This window comes from Wasmannia auropunctata, unplaced genomic scaffold (assembly GCF_000956235.1).
Source record: "Wasmannia auropunctata unplaced genomic scaffold, wasmannia.A_1.0 LD336053.1, whole genome shotgun sequence".
NCBI classification, from domain to species: Eukaryota; Metazoa; Arthropoda; class Insecta; order Hymenoptera; family Formicidae; genus Wasmannia; species Wasmannia auropunctata.
The window spans coordinates 650,184-674,367 of record NW_012026837.1 but is presented as its reverse complement, the minus strand read 5'-3'; the positions used below and the strand labels follow the sequence as shown (position 1 = coordinate 674,367).

Here is a 24,184-nt window from a genome sequence, read left to right as displayed (position 1 = left end):
ATAAGAGACAGTTTATAAACTACAAATTTTTTTTAAATATTTTTTTATATCATTTGATCTTTAAAATAAAATTTTCTTTTTTAAATATTTTATATCATGATTTTTATAATAAAAATTTTTTTTGATCCACCATCACCCACCACCACCACCCACCACCACCACCCACCACCACCACCACCCACCACCTCCACCCACTACCACCGTACACACCTATTCTTCACGACTATTTTTTATTTCATGTGATTATTAAAGTAAAAGTTTGTTTTCACAAATTTTATATCATGTGATTTTTAAAGTAAAAAATTTCTCTTTGAACATTTTTTTTATCAGTAGATTTTTAAAATAAAAATTTTTTTAAAAATTTTTTATATCATGTGATTTTTAAAATAAAAATTTTTTTTTTTCCAATCATCACCCACCACCACCACTCACCACTACCACCAGTCACCACCACTCCCCACCACAACTATCCATCACCACCCACCGCAAATACCCACCACCACCATTTTGTATATATCATGTAATTTTTTAAATAAAATTTTTTTTTGAAAAATTTTTTATATCAGTTAATTTTCAAAATAAAAATTTTTTTTTGAAAATTTTTTATATCATGTGGTTTTTAAAATTAAAAAATTTTTTTTTTTAATATTTTATATTATGTGATTGTTAAAATAAAAATTTGCTTTTGATTTACCATCATCCACCAACACCACCACCCACCGCCACCACCCACCACCACCCACCACCACCCACTACCACCACCCATCACCACCACTCACCACCATCACCCACCTTCACCACCCACTACCTTCATTCACCTACTTTTCACGACCACTTTTTATATCATGTAATTTTTTAAAGTAAAAATATTTTTTTCGAAATTTTTTATATTTTAATTGAACTAAATTTTAACTAATTTTTAGAAAAAAATAAATTTAAAAAAAAATTACGTTATAATCGGCCATTTTTAAATAAAATCACTATTTTTTTAAAAATAGCCACATAATTCATCTTTAGGATGAGCCCAGAAAGAAGTCTATATCTTTATTTTTCTGGAAGATATGAATTTTTAAACATTGGGGAAAGAGGCTTCAACGCCGGTAACACGGCAATTTTAAGATAGGATTTAAGATAACAAATGAATTTTTTCATAACTCCCTACTGCACCTTTTTTTCTTCTTTCTATATTAACTTTTATAATTTGGATACAAACACAAGACAAATTGGAATTTACATATTTATAAAAAAAAACAATGCTCTTGGAATCAAACACTAATGTCATTGATTTGATCATGTATAAGCATGTATTATTCAATAATGAAACCGCACCCGAATATATATTGCGTCAGCATTTTTTTTGTTTTCTGTGACGGACTGCAGAAGATTCATAAACGGAAGTCTATTATACGACTCGCGAAGTATTAACTTTGTTAGAGCTAGATGCTAACTAGAACAAATAATATACCGCTATACATGCTCTATAATAGATACATGCCACTGACATCTGTTTTGTAGAACGATAGTATAGTTGCATCTTGTTATAAAAAATTATAATTACACTCATTATAAAATATTATCTATATATGAAATAACATATAAAAACATAAATATACATATTATGCAGTTAATGTAAATGTTTGCAACATACAAAATGATGAACTAATGCTTGTAAACGTTTTTATAATTTATTTCTCAGTCTATATTATCCATGTCTGTTTAAGCTTTTGCTTAAATTGTCATCTTCAGAATAAATACTCTTTCTCAAAAGAGTTGTATAAGTTTAAGGAAATCGTGATATAAGCATTAGTTTCCTGAAATGTAGTATTGGATTTACCAATTTGATAATTATTAAATAATTTATATGAGTCTATGAGACTAATGATTAGAAATTACATTCAAAAATTCTATATAAATAAATTTTTGGAGATCTCATCAATAATTGGTAACTATTGTATGTACATCAAGATGGTCAATTAAGTGCTCTGTTATTTCTGCGTATTAAAATATACAGAAATTCAAATATTTCGCTATGTATCGCTGTAATTCATTTTGCATGTATTATTTTCTTTGCATTTTCGGTTTTTTTAGATGCAAAAAAAAATTTTTGCTCCCAGCAGCAAATAAAGAATACGATGGAAGATTCTGATAAGAATCAGGGAATATAACCGTATCTCTGCCAAAGGCGTTACTTTTAACAATAAAAGTAATAGATTTAAATAATTTTAACATTTAAAGAAAAATACTTTAAATAAATTATTTAGTTGTAATGCGGTTTGAAATAATTCCTTATAAATTTTATGATTTGCTATACGATTGATAATATTCATCATTCACAACATCATTTTGAATGACCCGATTATCGTCTAAAATTCTTTCTGAGATGTTGCTATTTCTCTCTCTCTCTCTCTCTCTCTCTCTCTCTCTCACTCACTCACTCACTCACTCACTCACTCACTCACTCACTCACTTATTCACTCACTATTTCAAGCCACCCTGTTGCCACTCTTTTATTGGCGTTTCATTCCGTTCGCAAGAAATCTCCCACCATAAATTCTATGTTGCATTCTCGTACGTAGTACCCACTGGAGTATCTTTTCTTTGTTTTTGCTATAGTTCTCGATTCGATTTATCGACGTTATTTGCCTTACTGATCTACTCTCCGATGCGAATTATTTATTTCTGGATCATTTTATTTTTACGAACCATTCATGAAACAGCACAACACACGCTTATTTAATTCACAGTATTAAACAAAGGTGAAATTTTAAACTACTTAAATTAATAGAAATGCTGTATGCATTTTCAAATTGCTTGTCAATTTAATTTACATAGTCCAGATTCAGCGTAAAGCTATGTGTTTCAAGATCAACGAATGTGTGGCGTGCAGTATACCTGGAAAATTATAAGATTCACTTAAAAATAATATTACTAACAAAAGCACCAAGATCCGCTTCAGATTGCATATAGCATTTCTATTAATTTATGTAATTAAAAATTCTAAGTCTATCAGTATCATCACTCAAGTTACCAAAAAGTTAGCAGTTAATTTAGATATGAGAAATATTAGTTAAGAATAATTTGTAAATAGTTTTTGATCATCTAAGTTGTGAGGTGAAGATATAAGGCTGTATTAAATGTATCAAATTTGATAAATAACTTTTACGATAAACTTTTTACGTTCTTACTACTGCAATATATAATGTTAAGCAAATGATACATTTTATGAGATAAGATATTTAAAAAATCAAATTGACCTACCAAAAAAAAACCCAACAAAAAAAAACAGCTCTAGCTAGACAATAGGGAATTACATTGATATTTTAACAAAAAATCTCTCTGCCTTCAAGCTATATTTAAAAAATCTTCAATTATACTTTTGTTTGCAGGAATGTCCTGGAGAATCAAAGGATTTTCGTGCGGAACAGTGCGAGGAGTTTAATAACGTACCTTTCGAAGGAGTTTATTACGAGTGAGTTTCTCTCTCTCTCTCTCTCTCTCTCTCTCTCTCTTTCTCTCTCGTAACTGGCATTATAATTATAATTATCAATGTCCACTCGATTGGAAATTTTATTGAATTCATGAAACAAGATTAGTGTTACGTTATGACGGTGATTTACGATTGATGCTCCGACCTGAGATGATGATGATAGAATTCTTCGCCCTTGACATCACTTTAATAATCCATCTTTCAAGTCCGTCGTTTTTGAATATATCGTCTTTTGAATGAAAGACATCGTAATATTTATAAATACTTTTTCTTCTTTATGTATCCTGAATTAAGTATTCGAAAGAGATTCGAAAGTTTCTACTAAAAAATATGATCACACAAACGTTATTACTTATGAACATAGACTGGAATAATGAATCTTTTACTTGCTATGATAAATGTTTCCCTACTAATGCAAAACACATCGTTTGTTAAATATGAAAAATATAAATAATAAAAAATAATAGATTGTAGCATCTAATTTACAAAATGGGCGTGATGTAATTATTGATTTTTAATTAAACATTATTATTTATTTTCCATAGTTGGATTCCGTACACCGGAAGTCCGAATAAATGTGAACTAAATTGTATGCCACGAGGCGAGCGATTTTTCTACAGACATAAAGTCACTGTGATCGACGGTACTCCTTGTGAAGCTGAAAAGAATGACGTTTGCGTCAAAGGCAAATGCATGGTAAATTATGTTTAATCATTACGTTTAATTATTACAAATTTAATAATTGTGTAAAAAGCAATAAGATAATTTTACTTAAAATAATATATTTCTTTTCTTATTGTATTAGCTGATTAACGAATAATAGGCTTGTGTTAAATAATAAACTTGTGTTATTAAGTTGTAGTTAAATAAAATAAAAAAGTTGAAATAAAGTTAAATATATCACGACAGAATTGATTATAAAATTGTTTTGTTTTGATATAGCATGTCGGGTGTGATATGATGCTAGGTAGTGATGCTAAAGAAGATGCGTGCAGAGAATGTGGTGGCGATGGCTCAGATTGCAATACCGTTACAGGTTTATTTGACACAGACGATCTCCAAGTGGGTGAGTTATTTTTGTTGATTAATATTTACAAATAAAATTAATTATAAATGTTTCACAACAATTTTTCAGCAAACGATTGCAAATTATTTTTGTATAATCGATATTGTATATTTTAATTAATTTTTCATTGCTTCTTAAAACTATATTGCATTTCAATTATTTCTCTCCTAAACTAATAACAAAGAAATATAACTTTTCCAGGTTATATTGATATTTTACTTATTCCCGAGGGTGCGACAAATATTATCATAAAAGAAAATTATCCATCCAACAATTATTTAGGTGAGTATAAACGAAATAAATATAAACAGTAAAATAACGCGTCATATACTTACATATTTAAAATAATCAATTTAATGTCATCAATAAACATAATATCAATAAGTTGTTCAATAGTTATTTACTCTAAATATTCTTGAAATTTGTTAATTAGCCATACGCAACACAACCGGACATTACTATTTAAATGGCAATTGGAGAATAGATTTTCCACGCAGCTTGCGCTTTTCTGGTACTATCTTTCATTACGCTAGAGATCCTCAAGGATTTGCAGCACCCGATACCATCACGGCTCTGGGACCTACAAATGAACCGATTTACGTAGTGGTCAGTATACATTAATATTCGTTATTTTTTGCTAGTGAAATGTTTAGAACGGAGCGCATCGTATATTTTCTTTTCGCAGTTGCTCTATCAAGATCGCAATGTAGGAGTGCATTACGAGTATAGCATACCCAAGAAGTTTTCGGTGCGTACCGATCCAGATAGTTACACCTGGATAACCGATGAATTTTCAAGTTGCAGCGTTAGTTGTGGTGGAGGTATTATAAAATTATTATTTTAATATGCGTAGATGTCGATTAAAATTGCAGATGATTATAGAATTGTAGCTTTCTGAAATGCTTTCTTATCAGGAAACAAGGTACTTTTGCCCGCTACGCGCAAATATTTAGAAAACTTGATAATCTATGTTGAATATTAAGATATTGTTTCGATTGTTCTTTCTTTTTAACAAATTATATTTATTTTAAATCCAAATAATGCCGATATCGATATATTAATAAATCTCCCGATAATGATGTAACTATAATAATTACATGCATCGGCTGCGATGAGAGCAAAGTAATAAATATTGTTTATCAATTTTATGCACAGGTTGAACGCGTTGAAATCGATCGCTTATTAGTCATAAAAAATCTTTTTTCTTATTTTCCCATTATAGTTTAAGTAATGGTTGCACTCGAACGAAAGCAAGTCTATGTTTCGTTTATTTTTTAAGGCTACCAATCGAGACGGGTAGTATGTGTACGAAGGCGCGACAATCAGCCGGTGGATGAGAGCTTATGCGATCCGCAGTTGGAACCAGCTGACACTCAAAGTTGTAGCGAAGAACCATGTCCGCCTATTTGGGTAGAAGGCCCATGGTCAACTTGCACGAAACATTGCGGCGAAGGGGGCGAGCAAACTAGAGATATCAAATGCGAGCAGATCATCTCAGGTGGGATAGCTTCCATAGTGGACGATACTCAATGTCTAGAAAAAGTGGGGCCGAAAGGCCAGACTAAGCAAGAATGCAATAAAGACGTGGATTGTCCACAGTGGCACGAAGGACCGTGGAAGCCTGTAAGTTACCATATTATTACGTATGACAATATTAAATAATAACAGTTTTATGTATACGATTGCGACGAAAGAAATAAATTTTTGCTCCAGTGCGATCATATATGCGGTCCTGGTAAACACACTAGGACAGTCACGTGTTACAAGAAGGTAGATGGCAAAATCCAAGTTCTAGAAGATGAAGCATGCGAAGCGGAAATGCCTGAACGCGAAAAAGCTTGCGAGTTGAGACCTTGCGCTGGTCTCGATTGGGTTACCTCGGAATGGAGCGGAGTGAGTCTTCTGATTGCGCTCTACTAACTTTTTATTAAATAAAAACATTACTGAAACTTTACTTCTGCGATATACACTTTTCAAACTTTTAAATGAACAGAATAAATAGATAATTGAGATTTTTTTTTCTATAGTGCGAGGAGAAGTGTGATCTCATCAAAGAAACCAGAACGGCACATTGCGCTACTCAGGAGGGCACAGTTTATTCAGATAACCTGTGTGATGCAAACAAGAAGCCGGAATTGGAAAGAGACTGTGAGAAAGCTAAGAATTGCGATTTCCAGTGGTTCACTTCGCAATGGAGCGAGGTAAATAAATAAATTATCTTGCGCGCCTATTCCCTTGTGAAAAAAATACTATTGGAAAATACTATTAGGTGAAAAAACTATTGGAACAAATAGTATACAATATTGGATTTGAATGGTTTTTTAATAATTTCCAATTGTTTATTTCCGTAAATCCAACAATATTTTGCCGTAAGGATTATTTACTTCAAGATGAAAAATTAACTTTAGGATGCAAATGCAATCACAGCATTATAATAAATAAACATTAGTCATATCCTCTAAATTCAATATTTCTGTCAAAGCTTTTAGTTAAATGTATGATAATATAATTTATTTTCTGTGTTTTTCATCTTTATTAATCTTCTTATATTCTCATAGTGTTCGGCAAAATGTGGACATGGCGTTCAAACGCGCAAAGTGTTTTGTGGCACTTTTAGCGATGATATTGTGAAGAAAGTTCCAGACGAGAATTGTGATTCTGCAAAGAAATTTGAAAATACGAAAAATTGCACCGCTGAAGAACCATGTAAGGGCGAATGGTTCGCAGGACCTTGGAGCAAGGTTTGCTTTTAATCTTAATTAATTTATTTTTAATATATAACATATAACATTTTTATTTTTAGATACGATTAATTGATAATGCTTTGTTTAAAGTTACCATTATAGTTTTATAAAACTTGATTATAATTCAGATTTATTAATTTTTTTTTTAATCAATAATCAGCAGTATTATCAATCACGTCGTAATGTATGTTGCAGTGTTCGAAACCATGTGGCGGTGGCGACATGACACGTAAAGTGATTTGCATGAAGGATAACAAGACGGTACCTGTGAGTCAGTGTAATGCCGACAACATCATTTTCTCTACCGAAAAATGCAATGATCAACCTTGTGAAGAAGGTAAAAAAGTTTCACAAGCTTACACTTTATATTTTTAAATAAATTAGTTTAATATTTAACATACTCATATAAAATAAATGATTTTTGCACAAAAAGAAAATAATATTTAATATATTATATAATGTTATATCATATTTTTAAATAACAATAGTTTAAAAAGAGTTATATATATACCTAATATAATCTTAAAAAATAAATTTAATTGTTCTATTCAGTTGTTTAATTAAATCTAGTTAGATTTTTAAAATTTACTTGTTTCGTATTATTTATACGCTATTAAAAATATTAATACCTAAATATTGACGAAAAAGAAAAAATATATGCATACACACACACACACACACATATATATATATATATATATTAACGATACATAATTTATTAAACTATAATTCTATTTGTCTATTTTCCTCAGAAATCCCTAAAATGTTGTTGTCATTTTCATCAGAAAGATATTAAAGATATTAATATTTGCTTCATCATATATAACGCAGGTTACGTGATTTATTGTGACGTAAACCTTTTCATTATAGGCCACGAGCATAAAATATTGAATATGCCTAGAACAGCAGGCGTGAAAATAATGAGGTTCGTGGTATATTAAATTCAAATGTCTTAGCACTTATTACTTATTCTAAAGGGCAACACGAACCACCTACTGTGAATAAAACATCACTCATTCTCTGTAGCAAGGAAATTAAATTTCCAATGTGCTTTTGAAGCTAGTTAACGATAAATAGAGTGCACGCATAGAATTCTCCAACGTTACAAGAATGTTTTCATGTGCATACTGTCTTTTAAAAGATTTGTGTTAAAAATTGAAATTATGATTTATGTACAACTGTGTTGTTTTGCCGCATGCAGGCGTGACACCAACCGACGAGGAGCATCTAGATGAGAAAATGATAGACTCGGATGAAGAAGAGTGTGAAGAGGAAGAGGGAGAAGAAGGTGCTGTTGGTTTCAGTCTTCCTGTGGGAGTAAGTAAAACTGTATCGTCTCGCTCTTAATCAAATATTAAGTTAAGCGACTGAGTTACTTCTCGTAACTTGGTTTCCCCGTTTGTTTCACCGTTTCAAAGAGTCGTCTTAGATTCGCGAATCAAATCAACCTTTACGCTTTACGCGCGGAACAATCTCTGCAGGTTGAACGCGCGACTCTTCTTCGATTTTACATCTCTAGCGACGAGGATCGCAACATTGATAATTGTAACATTGAAGCGTCTTTTCTCGTTTCAGAAAGTGACAATAGGCAAATTAATCGAGGAAACAGAAGCAACATCTCCGAGTTCGTTGTTCACCGGAAGTGATACTTACGACACTATGTTTAGCGATTCTACGAGAGGCGATATATCACTTTCAGAATTGGGTAGCGGCGAAGGTAGCGGTGACGATAATTTTACCATGTTTGACACTAGCTTCTTCGTCGGCAGCACTATCGACATCGGTTCTACTGTCGTCGAAGAGAGCGAAAGTTCAGTTAGTGAAATTACAACGGAAGGCAAAGCCGGCACAACCGAGTTTGGGATAGACGTAACTGAACCGTCGGACATTACCCAAGGAACCGACGTAACGCTCGAAGGATCCGGTACCAATCCAGAAGAAGGATCCGGCGCCAATGCATCTACGAACGAATTAGTTCAAGCCTCAACATCGGAATTCAACGGTACACACAAATATATTTCACTTTCCGAGATAGCCATTATCCAAAATGATGTATTTCAGCTGGGTTGGGAACACATTACTTCGTTGCCGCCGTTACTGTTTTCGTTCTTTTACTTCTTTTTAACGGTGTCTCTCTGTAACGGTAACGCAGTAAAAATACAAATGTATTACAAAATAAGAAAATAAAAATATAAAAAGAAACGTGAAAAAGTTCATTATACTGTTACTGTAAAAATGTAACGTCAATCAATACATTTTTACAGTATAATGAACTTTACGTTACTTTTGATATTATTTTATTTTCTTATTTTGTAATACATTTTTTATTTACTTTTTGAAAAATATTAATCAGGGCAAAAAGTGAACTATCAATTGGTTCATCAAGTTCAATATGAACGATCAATTGATTCATCAAGTCCAATATGAACAATGATTCTTCACTCGAGAGAATCTCGAGTCAAGAAATGATAAAAGACATTGCAAGAACTGCACTCTCGGGGGAAACTAATTAAGAGCTGATATAGATTTTATTATTCTTATATACAGACATATATTCGATTGATTGTACATTTTTTGTCCTGATGCCGGGTGCCTCTTGAGCGGTTCTAGTTTTAAGTCTGAACCTTTGGCGACCCCGGTTTAAACATATTTTGCTAAAATCAATTTTTGGAGCAAGTTAGAGCATGATCAAAGTCCTAAAAGCCATTACATATATTAAAGTGGAATCTGTCGGTTTTGGGACTTTTAGGAGCTATATTTTCTTTAAAACAGTGAGTCTCGCTCTAAGCTACAATTTTTTTTATTGGCTTCAGATTAATGAGACTTATCATTTGTTACCATTTTCGAACTGGATTTCGACGTATGAAATGGGAGGATAATCTCTTTAATTTTCTATAAAATACTTTTATAAAATCAACTTCTAACTTTCTATAAAAATAAGTAATATGTATAAAGAAAAACTCGCTCTGTATATAATACAGATTAGTTCAGAGGATTTCAGGTCTATTATTACATTTAATAATAATAATCAAATAATATAAATTTAAAATCTGTTTGCAATCCTACTGTATTTAAATTATTTATATATATTGTTAATAAAATCAGTATTACTTTATGTATTTATTAATTCTTTTATTGAATCAGGAACAACAGAACAATCGACAGATTATTCCGTTACCATCTCCAGCGAATTGACTAGTGATGCAGATATCGGAACAACAATCGAATCCAGTGGTATAACAACTGATTTGGACAACGTAACAAGCGATACAAATGAATCAGCTACCACTATCGCTTCGGCGGAAACCACAATTTCTTCCACGACTGGACCGACAGAATCCACCGAAACAGAAACAACAGATATGACGACTGATACGACCGAATCGACAGAGAGTGAAACAACATCAAATACCGAATCCACAGATACGACCGAGTCTACGCAATCTACATCAAGTACATCTTCAGAATTATCTTCAGAGACGGAGACTACAGAAATGACTGAAAACGAGATCACTACGTTCGGTAAGTATATTAAATATGATCAAATTGTTTTTTTACATTAACAATGGGATTTATTAACATGTAGAAATACGGCCATTAAAATATTGCAGTTTTGTATTTTATTATGAGTAATTAATGGGTAATACTAATGCCCCGGCGGTAATGTAACTAATTTCAAGCCTTATAAGTCGAACAGCAAAAAATAATATGTCTTCGAACGACAATCCAAGGTCAAACCAATGACATCTTCCTATCTGTAACACTTTAACTGATTCACTCTGTGTGTATGTCTAGTTAACATAAGCCAAAAATTAAATAATTTTAATTGTCAACATGTCAAAAGTGCAAATTAATATAAAATAATTATATTTTTGCAGAAACAGCAACTGAAATGACATCAACAATGGTTTCTCAGCCAACAACCGAATTGAATGTACAAGGCGAGTATGATTTCGGTTCAGAGGAACAGAGTACTGATGCTATAACTACGGTATCTAGTCAAACGAAAGAAAGCTACACTACAACAGTTGACAGTACAGAAAACACTACTGAGATAACGGAAATAACCGAATCTGAAGAGACAATTGAGTTCAGCATTAGCACAGAATCAGCTGAGATAACAGAATCTGGATTGACGACTGAATTTAGTGATTCTGTTACGACTTTAAGCGCAACAGAATCCAACGAGACTACTGTCATGGTTTCTACGGAGACTACCGATTCATCTATGACAACCGAATCAAGCGAGACAACTTTGTCAAGCGAAATGACTGAATCGTCGAATACAACATCGTCTTTCGAGGAGACAACAGTATCCGGTGAGACCACTGCAGGGGACATTACCTCCACAGTCACAAGTGAAGAAACTGATCTTACCGAAAAGACTCATAGTAAGTAATCTCGGATAATAAGACAAATGTATATATATGTATATATATATATACATTTGTGTACATATATTAATGTCAACTTTGATAACTTTAGTCACGGAGATATGGACAACCAGCTTCCCAGAAGTAACGGCCCATAAACGGCAATGTAAACCAAAGAAGAGCTGCAAAAAAACGCCGTTCGGATGTTGCTACGACAATATCACCGCTGCTCAGGGACCATTTGGACAAGGTTGCCCGACGCCTCAAACATGTAACGAGACACGATATGGTTGCTGCTCCGATGGCGTATCACCTGCTACTGGTCCAAAGCACAAGGGTTGCCCCGACTCACGTTGCAATGAATCACTTTTCGGTTGCTGTCCCGATGGTATTACTACAGCGCAAGGCAACGATTATGAAGGATGCAAGAAACCTTGTAAAGAAACAGAGTTAGTTTTCATTTTTATTAAGTAAACTCTGCAAATGCAATATCGTATTTGTAGTCTTGTAATTTATTTGCGTTTTTTATGCGTTTAATCGCGTAGATTTGGATGTTGTCCAGACAATGAGACTGCAGCTAGTGGAAAGGCTTATTTGGGATGTTGTAATGTCACCGAGTTTGGTTGTTGCCCAGGTGATATTAAAGCCGCTTCTGGTCCTAATGGTGAAGGTATATATGTATAAGAATTACATATTTCGTATCGTTTTTGTATCCTTTAAATTATATCGCATAATTGTATGTAAAGATTATATAACATATCGTACGATTGTGTTTTTTAATATTTTCGTACTTCAATTTTTATAAAATCATGTCAAACTATATTATACCTACTTTTTTATCGAGTTTATTATACATATCTTTTAAGCAATAACATATGTATGTGTGGTAAGGTTGTGAGGAAGAAGTCACTTCTGAAACGGAAATACATGAAAAAACAACAATTTCGCTCGAAGATTGTGCAAACACCACTTACGGTTGCTGTCCTGATGGTATCGCTATTGCAAATGGCGCCAACTTTGAAGGATGCGGTGTCATCAATTTCGAAAATTGCAGCGCATCTTACTTTGGATGCTGTTCTGACGGAGTTTCCGCGGGTTGGTTGCATAATAATAAATATGGATAATTGAAAAATATTGAAACAAATGAAATTGGAGCAAATCATTCCTATTATATATGTTTCTTGATTATTTTCGCAGCTCTCGGGCCGGACAGCTATGGTTGTCGCATGCCATGCCATGACAGTGCTTACGGATGCTGCGAGGATGGAATAACGCCAGCACATGGTCCGAATAATGAAGGTTGTTGTTTATCAACCCCATACAAGTGCTGTCCGGACAACAGTCTGCCAGCCCGTGGACCAAATTTCTATGGCTGTGGTTGCCAATACACGAGATTCGGCTGTTGCCCTGATAATTCGACGGCAGCTCGCGGACCAAATAACGAGGGTTGTGGCTGCCAATACACGCCTCATGGTTGCTGCCCGAATCGGTTTACTCCCGCCAGCGGATCCAATTTTGAAGGATGTCCATGTTACACTTACCAGTTTGGATGCTGTCCCGACGGTATTACTGTCGCCAAAGGCTCCCATGGTCAAGGTAACTCCACGATCAACATACGTACAATATGTATCATATATTTGTAGTAATATGTACCACGTATATATAAAATCCAAATGTTGAGAAGTGTACAAAAATTAGATACCTTTTGTAACGCATTGTATATAATGTTTACAGGTTGCGGATGCGAAAACACGGAATATAAATGTTGTTCGGATGGTAGAACGCCAGCCAAAGGACCAAACTTTGCGGGATGCACCTGTGACGCATCGCAATATGGATGCTGTTCGGACGGAATCGAGGAAGCTCAAGGAGAGAACTTTGAAGGTTGCCTCACAGTACCTTCGATGCCTGGTGCCGCATGCGGTTTGAAGAAAGACAGAGGCTCATGTCGAGATTTTACAGTCAAGTGGTTCTATGATACCGACTACGGCGGTTGTTCAAGATTCTGGTACGGCGGCTGCGAGGGTAATGACAATCGATTCAAAACACAGGAAGAGTGCAAAGAAGTTTGCGTTCAACCAAAAGGAAAAGGTAATTATATTTAAAAATATCATATTTTGTACTATATAATTAATTGTTATTTATATTAATTGCGCCTTTCCTTATAATACATTTAGTTAATTATATTAATTACATTAAAATTAAAGACACATACGTGCGCGCCAGAAGTGTGTCATTATATAGAATTTAGATTTTAAAGGCAACTCCTTATGCGAACGAACCAATTATATATCTATTTAAAACATCAAAATTCTACATTCAAACATTCAAACAATTTTTTGTTTATTTTGCAGCTGCCTGCTTTTTACCAAAAATTGCTGGACCTTGCGAAGGGTATCATCCAACGTGGTATTATGATGCTGGCAGGAAACAGTGCGGTCAATTCGTTTATGGTGGTTGCCTCGGCAATGCTAACAAGTTTAAAACAAGGGAAGAGTGCGAAGAACTTTGCGTCACACCGGACGATATTGGTAAGTAAGATTATTAATAATGATATATAAATTAAATATCTCTATTTAAATTTGCCCTAAACTTAAATATATTTTTCTAAATCCAGACTTTTTACTTGTGTTACATTAAATTTAATTTATTAGATTAAGGTACGTTGCATGAGAAAATTTACAAACTAATTAAACATCTAACAGTTGTAAATTTGTTATTTAAATTTTATACAGATCCTTGCGATCAGCCGAAAGAAGCAGGTCCTTGTGCAGGCAATTTCACAAAATGGTACTTCAACCGAGAATCGCAGATTTGCGAACAATTCGTATACGGTGGTTGCAAAGCGAATAACAACAATTTCCCAACAGAAATCGCTTGTCATCAACAATGCTTGCAGCCGGGTCGAAGGAAAGGTATGTTTTTTCTTTCCGTTTTTTTTTTTTGCTTTTTATATATGCATTAAAATTTAATGTATTTCACAAAATAAAAATTATTAATTTATTTATATATTCATTTATAAATATAATTTAAAATGATTAAAATCAATATCTGTCATTTCATGAATCTTTGCTATCGACGAAATATTATGTACAATTGTTATTTTGAAAAATTTCAAATTGGAAAATTAATAACAGTAGATAGTAGCAGTTTTTACACTTATATGAAATTTTCGCGCGCGCGTATTGATCGATTTATTGTTGATACTTCTGACTGAAGGATAACATTCATAGTTTTAACTGAAAAATATAATAAAAGCACACTATAAGAATAATTGGCACATAAATAAAAAATGAATATTATAGTACTTTTGTAAGTGTTGGGCTTATTCAGTACTCGTTTGCCACCGATGTTACTTGTAACATTCCTCTAATCGCTCCTCATCAACGTGATGCCATCAATCGTATAGTGATGAACGAACCTTTACAGTAAAACTATCCGATGTATGCACCATGACGAGAGATCCCGGACCCTGTCCGGGCTCGGCATTGCGTTGGTATTACGATACCGAGCGTGGCACTTGTAGCCAATTTGTTTACGGTGGTTGTAGAGGCAATGCCAATAAATTCCGTACTCTTGCTGCCTGCCAGCAACATTGTCCTTCACAAGGTATAGACAGTAATGGGAAAAAAAGAGCTTGATCGCTTCATGGTAACATCACGTGCAAACGAGAAAACTTAGTACTTTTGCTCAATTTCAAGAAAGCGTCTTGTCAGTCTCGTTTTATTTTTATCATATTTAGCTCATAGGTGGTGGTAACCGAAAATAGTATGTTTAATGCAACACCATGTTGTTAATATTACATGTCGACAACAATACGAGAGACTGGAATAACACAATCACATAATTAATTCACGATCGCGGATTAGTTTTCACAATTTCTTATTTGTATGCACGCTTTCACTTGCGCGTAATTTTGCCCAACATAATATAAAAATATAAATTCTTTATAAATATATCTCCTTTGCAATGCAGGATTCTTCATGTTAAGTACTCTGTTACATTTTATATTTAACGTTAAAATTAAAAGCTTCCCAACTGGACGCATTAAGCACGTCTGATAAATCTGATTGTAGTCAATTATAAATTGAATAGTAATATTATATGAATTATTTATATATTATATATTTTACTCTAGGTTTTATTATATAATAATTTGTTTAAACAATACTTTGTGTGTCCGCGCGCGTATGTGCGTGTACATACATTGTAATAGGTATATATATTGTATATATATTCCCCATAACATTAATATAGGATTAATGTAATAACTGTAAATAACATTAATAAGTATTAATGTAATAATGTAATAACATTAATACATATTAATAATATAATGACAGTGACAGAATGAAAATTAATAAACATAAATTTTTACAAATAATTTACTTTAATGTGCATATTCGTAGAATTGTTAAATAGTTGACTAACGGTAGAAATATAATAATTTGTAAACTAACGACAGACATAGAAGTTGTTGGAATTGGAATAAGATTAATTAATGTTTAACTCTGCATGATATAATAATTAATACGATTAACAGATATTTGCATGTTGCCGCGGGCGGAGGGTACATGCATGGAGAAGCAATCTCGGTGGTATTTTGATCAATCGGAGAATCGCTGCATGCCATTCTATTACACTGGCTGTAATGGCAATAAAAATAACTTTGAATCTAGAGACGCATGCGAGTCTGATTGTCCATCTAAAATTGGTAAGAAAGAGATTTTATTTATCCTATCTTATGATGCTTCATAACATTTTTTCTATTGTAAACCTTATTATATTATTAAGCGCTTACTCTTTTTCCGCATTTTTTATTACATTAATAATACAAATTGCCTTTTGTATAACAAACAAACAAAAATTAATTTAATTTAACTATAAATTAATTTTAAAAAGATTTACATTTATAGTTGCACGTAGTGTGTGATATTATATCATATGTAACATATTGCATTTTTTCTTAACAGAGAAATTATACAGAAAAACAAAGTGTATACCTATATATGTAATATACAATAAGTAATCAAAATAAATATTTGTATCACTTTCTCTTTTTTTCTTTTTCTATTTTTCTCAAATTCCATGATATAAAAATTTATATTATAGCTTTCGAAATTTGTTATCACTGCATTAATTAATATACATAGTATATTTGAAGGTATTAAACAAAATACATAGTATATTTGAAGTAATAAGCAAAACTCTTAATCTTTTCTTTGCTTTTATACTATACACGCGCGCGCGCGCACGCACGCATGCATGCATGACACACATACACGCGCGCGCGCGCACGCGCACACTTTGTATACACTCTGTCAACTAGAAAAACTAAAAATTGCTTTTTAGTATAATATACCATAGCACAAATAAATATCTAAATTTATGAATATAGAACAAGATGTCTGCCTTCTGCCTGCTCTCTTGGGAGAGTGCCGTAACTACACACAACGATGGTACTACGATTCCTATGAGCAACACTGCCGACAGTTCTATTACGGTGGATGCGGCGGGAATGAGAATAATTTCGTAACTGAACACGACTGTGTCAACAGGTGTGAAGCGGCCGTCACCACACCGCCTCCACCAAGACAAGTCGAGTTCCGGTTAGGTAACGTTTCAAATAATAACTTGAGAAATTGTTGGTGACAACAATATAATAACGATATCACTGTTTATTTATTTATTCATTATCGAATATTTCAGAACTTTGCTTCTTGCCCGATGAACACGGTCCCTGCTCTGAGAATCAAATCAAATGGTTCTACGATAGTCGTGATGGTGTTTGCAAACAATTCCGGTACGGTGGCTGTCAGAGTAATGGCAACAATTTCAATACTCGCGAGGAGTGCGAGTATCGTTGCGGAGAAGTTCAAGGTACACATAAGTTGTACATAAAAACATAAACAGCTACAAAATAAACAATATATATGAAAGAATAAAAATGCCAAAAATTATACTTGTCATTAAAAGCTCTCAGATAATAACACAAGTATCACAGAAAAAAAACTTGATGCATTTAATTTAAAACGAAATTTATTTAATGATAAAAGAATCTATTTAATACTTTTATATGATTCATATGTTACAAAAAATTTAGAATGTATTGCAAATATCCAACAAAAATTATGAAAATTTCTTTTTTAGATCCTTGCATTCTACCAGAGGTGATTGGTCCTTGTAATGGTTTCGTGAAGCAATTCTACTATGACAAACGCACCGATTCTTGCTACGAGTTCGAGTATAGCGGCTGTCAAGGCAATAAGAATCGCTTCCAGGATAGAGAATCTTGCGAGAGGAAATGTAGACGGCAAACGGCCGTGATTATACCACCGGAGATTCCTCCAACATTTGCTACGATTACTCCGCCGATTGGAGAACCGAAAAGTACGATTTGCTTGGCGCCAGTTGAGTCTGGCGATTGTAATGATAGCATCACTGCGTATTACTACGATGCTCAACGTCAGACGTGTCAGGCATTTATTTATGGTGGATGTGGTGGAAATGCCAATAGATTTCAGACCGAAGAACAGTGTGAGCGACTCTGTGGCAAATTTCACGGACAAGGTAAATTGTAGCGAGCTCTAATTTAATTAATTTATGTTGTTTTCTTCTCACTATTTTGTTATGTAATAAAATTTTTATTAAATGCAAAGTACTCCCCCCGCCAACACACACACACACACACACACACACACACATCAAATAAACTATTAAATCATATTGTGTGAGAGATCTAATCTCAAATATTTAAGTTTAAAAATGTTTGCATAGTAATTGTGTCTATGTTTTCATTCTTTTACTATATTTTTTCACAAGATCTCTCTCTCTCTCTCTAACTCTTTTAAAATTAGATCAATGGTCTTTTCAGACATGTGTAATCTCGCTGTGGATTCCGGGCCATGCAGAGGCGCTTTCCACAAATATTATTATGAATCAGGTTTACGTGCGTGTCGTGAGTTCATTTACGGTGGATGCGACGGTAACGCTAACAGGTTCAGTACAATTTCTGAATGTGAGTCTATTTGCATACATCACGAAGAACCTGTATCTCCCGGAAATGACACCAGTGTTTCAAATTTGTGTATGTATATTTATCTCATTGCTTCTTCATTCTTTTCGAACAATTCCTTTAAGCTGTTAATTTTCGTTGAATTTACTCTACTGTAAAATAGATAGACTGTATAATAGTTTTTATGATGATGATACAGCAATCTGTAAAGAACCAGTTGATAGTGGCTCTTGCACATCCGGTGCCACAAAGCGATTCTATTTCGACGAAGAACGCCAAACGTGCCGGGCGTTTATCTATACCGGATGTGGTGGCAATCGCAACAGATTCAAGACTTTTGAATCTTGCATTAATACTTGTCTTAGGAGTAAGTTCAGGATACAAGATTGCTATAACGAGTTTCTTATTCTCTTTTTATTATTCCGCAAATATTGCCACTCAATTTTTTTACAGCGTTCAACAATCGCTTTTTAGTTTTTTGTATTCATACGATTTTCATTTTCTCATATATGTGTATTTCTATACATTTACATGCTTTTCTCGCTTTTTTTGGTAATTTTTATTTAAGCATTTCTATCTCTTAATCTTTCATACATACAATTAAAATGTATATTTACATCGTAATTAAATTTATGCATTTAAAAGTCTTTATTCTTCCATTGTGATTAAATTTATAATTGAACATAAATGAGCAGTGATAAAAAAAAATTATACATGTACTTCTACAGAATATATTTGAAAGTACAGCATAATAACTTTTGAATAATTTTTACGTATCTGATATGCAAATCGTAAAATTGAAAACATAGAGAAAGTTTTTTTTATAATATACGAAAATTTGAAAAATATTGCTTATATTTCTCTCCTTCATACACTGGATGTTAATGCTATCGTACAGTAATATAAATGCAATGTGTCAATAACTTTCCTTCTCCTATAGTTAAAATTACTCTTGTCGTGCTTAAGAAGATAAAATTTTGCAATTTCTCGTAATTACAGCGAGTAACGAAATAGATGTGGATTCGAAGGATACGAAAGATCGATGCGCGGAGGCCAAAGAAGAGTGTAATATTATCCGTTGTCCGTATGGTAAGGAGCAATATGTGGATTCGCAGGATTGCGAACGCTGTCGTTGCGTCGATCCTTGTAGGACGATGATCTGTCGTGAGAATACTCGATGCGCCATTAGGCTAATCGCTACGCAAGATGGCACAGAATACGAAGGCATTTGTCAATCGAGTAAGCATATTATCTTGGAATTTTTATTTTATTTTCAAATTTTGTTTTGTGAAATTAATTCTTAAGTAATTCGCTTCGCAATTAACAGTAATATTTACATATGTCTAAGAAAAAATTTTATTTGCGCATTAAGCGGCGTGTAGATAATCACTTTATATGTTAGAAAACTTTCTTAAAAATTAGGGATGAAAGAGAGAGAGGGAGAGAGAATGAAAGAAAGACAGTTAAATTGTTAACACAACTAATTGTATAAAGAAATATATTCTTAAAAATAGTTTTTATATTAAACTTATTCTTCTGCCTATTTGTCTGCAGATATATATATAGGTATATATATGTGTGTGTATGTGTGTAAAATTGCAGTCGCTAAACCCGGTCATTGCCCAAAAGTATCCAACAGCACGAGATGTGAGCAAGAATGTGTCACGGATGCAGATTGTCCCGGAGAATGGAAATGTTGTAACAGTGGCTGTGGTACATCCTGTTTGGAACCCGCACCAGAAGAACTTTTGACAACGACATCACGGCCTACTGTTACCTTACCGCAATACGGTGCTGAACCTGCGATGATTCAACAACCCGAAGAACCTCATGTTAGTGCGCAAGAAGGTGGTTATGTTACATTGAAATGTATCGCACTAGGAACTCCGAAACCAATCGTTACATGGAGAAAGGATACTACATTGGTAAGTCATGTTACTGTAGTGTATCTCGAATGCGCGAAATAATTACTTAATATTTGAGAAAAATTGACAAATACGTGTATCATTATAATTGAGCAATTATTTCTCATAGCCTGAAGAATTAAAATTTAAAAATATTTTATAAATAGTATTAATAATTTTAGATTGGACCTTCAGAGAAAAGACGACGTATATTACTCGATGGATCTCTTCAGATCACTAATTTATATACTTACGATAGAGGAACTTATGTGTGTACTGCTGATAATGGTTTAGGGCCACCAGTAAGAGCAGAGTATCAACTGGACATCACAGGTAGGTAGCGACATTGAGTATTCCAAGTCAAGTCTTGTCAAGAATGACTTTTGCTCAATATAACTTTCGATGGAATAACATTGATCAATCATTTTGGGGTTGGCACTAATTTTGTTGTAAATGTTTTCCGATTAATGAATGTTTTGTGAAATGTATTTTAGAATAACATAGATTTTTTCCTATTTGCATTAATATTAATGTGCATTAATAATTGTAAGATGTCGATTGTGAGCTAGTTTAATCCGTGTTTTAATGAAATGCATTTCAGCTAGCATGAAATAAATTTAATAATTTAATATTTCGTAGCACTAACTATATAAATTGGATATCAATTAATTTGTGATTTTCGTGGTGATGGTGGACAATTAACATTTCTCTTTCTAAGCATCGTGCATGTTTCTTTTCTTGCACTCTTTAGAACCAAGCAATCTTACGGCCGCTATCATCGGAGAGCCCGATACTCGCATAACGGTGACAATGAACTCGCCGATAGTTCTGCATTGTTATGCCTTAGGATGGCCAAGGCCATTCGTTACTTGGTGGCGTGGTGACGAAATATTGCCTATGACTTCGGACAGTTACGAGCAAGACACCGATTATGGTCTTCTTATACGCTCGGTAACTCTAACCAGCCTCGGCATTTACACTTGCCAGGCGTATAATGGCATCGGTACAGCGGCTTCTTGGTCGACAACCTTGCAAGCGATCGGCCCCGTCTACAATGTTAAACCCGAACACGAAGAGTACACCAAGTATCTCGTCCAACCACCGAAGAGACCCACTACTGAAAAACCTCAGTATCCTTACAGACCTACCAGAACACAATCTCCCGAGCATCAGACTTACGCTCCCGTTTATTCCTCGAGACAACCACCTCACATCCCTCGTGTTATTCCTCTTGAAACTACCACTACCATCGAATCCGGTAGCGCTAAATTCAAAGGTGAGACTACGTGATGACTGCGTGATACTTTAGCTACATTACGCACCGATCATTGTGACAAGTTAATGAAGTTTGCTGCTTTAGATTTTTCGTTAAGTTTTCGCATCAGTGAAAGATTTGTCTTTCAAATCAAGTTTTTCTAAAATGTCCTACTTCGCGCTACTGGCCACACAATAACGATGTATATTATAAATGAATTTGTCTTGGTTATTTTCTTTTTCCTGCATGCTTGCCTAATATGAAGTTTATTTACATTATATCAGATTGAGGCTGCATCGTTAAGGTAACATGCTTATTTCAACCGTATTCTAAGAATATTTAATATGATTAACAATATATCCTCCTCTATATATATATATATATATATACGACCGTTAGAAGGTAATGAAAATAATTTGAGTGAGTTGATACTTGTAATGGATTTTTTTATTCTCTTGTCCTCTTGTTGGAGAAAACAATTTCTTATGTAATATTTATCAAAAAAAATTTTTACAATTTGAAATTATTAATAAATCTTATTTCTCAATTACACAGTGCCAGTCAAAGTCAATGTGTCGGCAGAACAATTGCAATTCCCTGAAGGCAGTGACATAAGCATCGCTTGCACCGTCGACGGTTATCCGATCCCACGTGTACTTTGGTATAAGGATGATGAACTTATTCGAACCAACAATCGAATAAAGATTTCTGGTAAAGTCATAAGTGATAATGCCGTGATAATGACGTTTTTGTGAAAAACAAATGTTTCTTTGTAAATAATTGACATTAATATATTAAATTTTCTCTGTGTTTAATAGCAATAAAATGATAATGATAATGATACAAATGAAATATACATTTTCATTTCCAGAGCTCAATCGACTTGTCATTAGCGATGCAAGTCGGGAGGATTCTGGTCGATATCGGTGCGAAGCAGCCAATGAATTTTCTTCAGATTCTAATAGCGTTGATATACGCGTAGCTGGTGAATAACTCTTATTCATATCAGTATATTTTACGCGGTATTCTTTCGCGTTTCCACTAATTCAACATGTCTCTTATCATGCCTTAATGTGATTAATTCTTTTAGGTATCTTTATTCATCCCCATTGCCAGGATAATACGTTCTTTGCCAATTGCGAGCTCATTGTGGCGGCAAAGTATTGCACACACAAGTACTATGCAAAGTTTTGCTGCCGATCGTGCACAGAGGCTGGTCAGTTACCGGCGAGAGGACCTCGTATCGACATTAACTCGAGGAGAAGAAGGAGATCTATTCCGCCAATGCTTGTATAAGACGCCAAATCGACTTTTCGGTATTTCCGACACACGTGATAGTACATATCGATGCCGAGACTACGGGTCATAGCAGGATTCGCAATAGAGAAAAATGAAGAAAACAAAAATAATTGCGCGTACCTGCCCTTATCGGACGTGCCGGATAATCGATTTGTTAAATCACTGCCAAAGCCTTAGAGCGTTTATACATAAATATAATATATGTATATGTATCTCCATCTAAAACGTGCGAAACCCGCGATATCACGTGCGATTTCGTTCTTCAACGTACGTTTCTATCCATGTATATACGATCTGACGCTGAATCCTAGTCCGACGGAGCCATATTAGATGGGATAATTAACTTGTTTTTAAGAGACCAGTGGAAACGTCGCGACCGTGCGCGTATCGGACACCCCGCGACTTATCAAAGTCCAACCAATATCGACTGATTAAGAACGTAATTTTGCGGATTGTATTATCGAATATGCAGGAAATATATTCTTTCCAACTGGCGTTAATTCTTTTAAATCTTGTAATATATTTTATGTGTCGCCATAATAACTGTAATATTTGACGAGCCAAGTAACTATAGTAGAATAGTTGTGACAATTTATAGCAGTGCACCCGTAATAACCCGTGTGAATCTTGTGAATTTCTCTCTGTGAAATTAACAGCAAAACTTTTGGTAATTCCTGCACAATTTTGAAAATACGATCTGGACAGTCTTCATATCGGCGTGAGACGATATAGCATAGCCATTCCTTTCTTACGCAGCGTAGGATTAGTGCGCACGATATGATGATATGAGAAACGACGATATATGAAGTAAAGTATAGAGCGAGAGAGAGAAAATTATCTAACAAATAAATTGAGTTTAATCCTTTTTTTGAATGCACTATACTACGTAATTAAAAAACGAACTTGTACCTATTTGTATTAAGTGTACGTGCACACGTTATGTTGTATGTACAATATAAGTTTATATGCACTATGTCATTTATATTCTATAATATTGTTATTATCGTTTTCTACAATTGTACATGTATTACCATAACGTGT

The 24,184-nt window shown here is 33.8% G+C and overlaps 1 protein-coding gene and 2 long non-coding RNA genes across 8 annotated transcripts in view; 1 reads left to right on the top strand and 2 right to left on the bottom strand.

The window, feature by feature from the left end:
- LOC105450934 (papilin) overlaps positions 1-24,098 on the top strand; it is a 33,186-nt gene extending 9,088 nt beyond the window's left edge. The window contains exons 4-38 of one of the 5 annotated variants that reach the window (XM_011691066.1): positions 3,387-3,469; positions 4,033-4,183; positions 4,430-4,553; positions 4,755-4,835; positions 4,987-5,159; positions 5,239-5,374; positions 5,833-6,176; positions 6,267-6,446; positions 6,581-6,754; positions 7,112-7,294; positions 7,493-7,634; positions 8,499-8,614; positions 8,873-9,299; positions 10,442-10,819; positions 11,176-11,688; positions 11,783-12,119; positions 12,216-12,340; positions 12,562-12,765; positions 12,868-13,266; positions 13,405-13,761; positions 14,025-14,201; positions 14,406-14,585; positions 16,214-16,384; positions 17,069-17,284; positions 17,380-17,550; positions 17,821-18,240; positions 18,545-18,757; positions 18,885-19,052; positions 19,685-19,924; positions 20,288-20,610; positions 20,772-20,922; positions 21,341-21,865; positions 22,400-22,555; positions 22,716-22,829; positions 22,935-24,098. In XM_011691066.1, coding sequence (XP_011689368.1) covers positions 4,079-4,183; positions 4,430-4,553; positions 4,755-4,835; positions 4,987-5,159; positions 5,239-5,374; positions 5,833-6,176; positions 6,267-6,446; positions 6,581-6,754; positions 7,112-7,294; positions 7,493-7,634; positions 8,499-8,614; positions 8,873-9,299; positions 10,442-10,819; positions 11,176-11,688; positions 11,783-12,119; positions 12,216-12,340; positions 12,562-12,765; positions 12,868-13,266; positions 13,405-13,761; positions 14,025-14,201; positions 14,406-14,585; positions 16,214-16,384; positions 17,069-17,284; positions 17,380-17,550; positions 17,821-18,240; positions 18,545-18,757; positions 18,885-19,052; positions 19,685-19,924; positions 20,288-20,610; positions 20,772-20,922; positions 21,341-21,865; positions 22,400-22,555; positions 22,716-22,829; positions 22,935-23,140 — 7,929 coding nt within the window. In that variant the 5' untranslated portion in view covers positions 3,387-3,469; positions 4,033-4,078 and the 3' untranslated portion in view covers positions 23,141-24,098. Of the gene's footprint in view, positions 1-3,386; positions 3,470-4,032; positions 4,184-4,429; positions 4,554-4,754; positions 4,836-4,986; positions 5,160-5,238; positions 5,375-5,832; positions 6,177-6,266; positions 6,447-6,580; positions 6,755-7,111; positions 7,295-7,492; positions 7,635-8,498; positions 8,615-8,872; positions 9,300-10,441; positions 10,820-11,175; positions 11,689-11,782; positions 12,120-12,215; positions 12,341-12,561; positions 12,766-12,867; positions 13,295-13,372; positions 13,762-14,024; positions 14,202-14,405; positions 14,586-16,213; positions 16,385-17,068; positions 17,285-17,379; positions 17,551-17,820; positions 18,241-18,544; positions 18,758-18,884; positions 19,053-19,684; positions 19,925-20,287; positions 20,611-20,771; positions 20,923-21,340; positions 21,866-22,399; positions 22,556-22,715; positions 22,830-22,934 lie in introns of those variants that run through there. The other 4 variants (XM_011691062.1, XM_011691064.1, XM_011691063.1 and 1 more) reach the window with 4 other exon arrangements.
- On the bottom strand, positions 12,242-12,737 carry LOC105450932. Its single transcript, XR_974525.1, has 3 exons — positions 12,645-12,737; positions 12,503-12,582; positions 12,242-12,328 (listed from the first exon to the last, which is right to left on the bottom strand). It is a non-coding gene; the product is annotated as an uncharacterized LOC105450932 (long non-coding RNA).
- Positions 13,599-14,125, bottom strand: LOC105450933. 2 transcript variants are annotated; one of them, XR_974526.1, is made up of 3 exons: positions 14,040-14,125; positions 13,886-13,963; positions 13,599-13,687 (listed from the first exon to the last, which is right to left on the bottom strand). It is a non-coding gene; the product is annotated as an uncharacterized LOC105450933 (long non-coding RNA). The 2 variants fall into 2 exon arrangements; XR_974527.1 differs by having other exon boundaries at positions 13,603-13,687; positions 13,865-13,963.
- Positions 24,099-24,184: the final 86 nt, after the last annotated feature.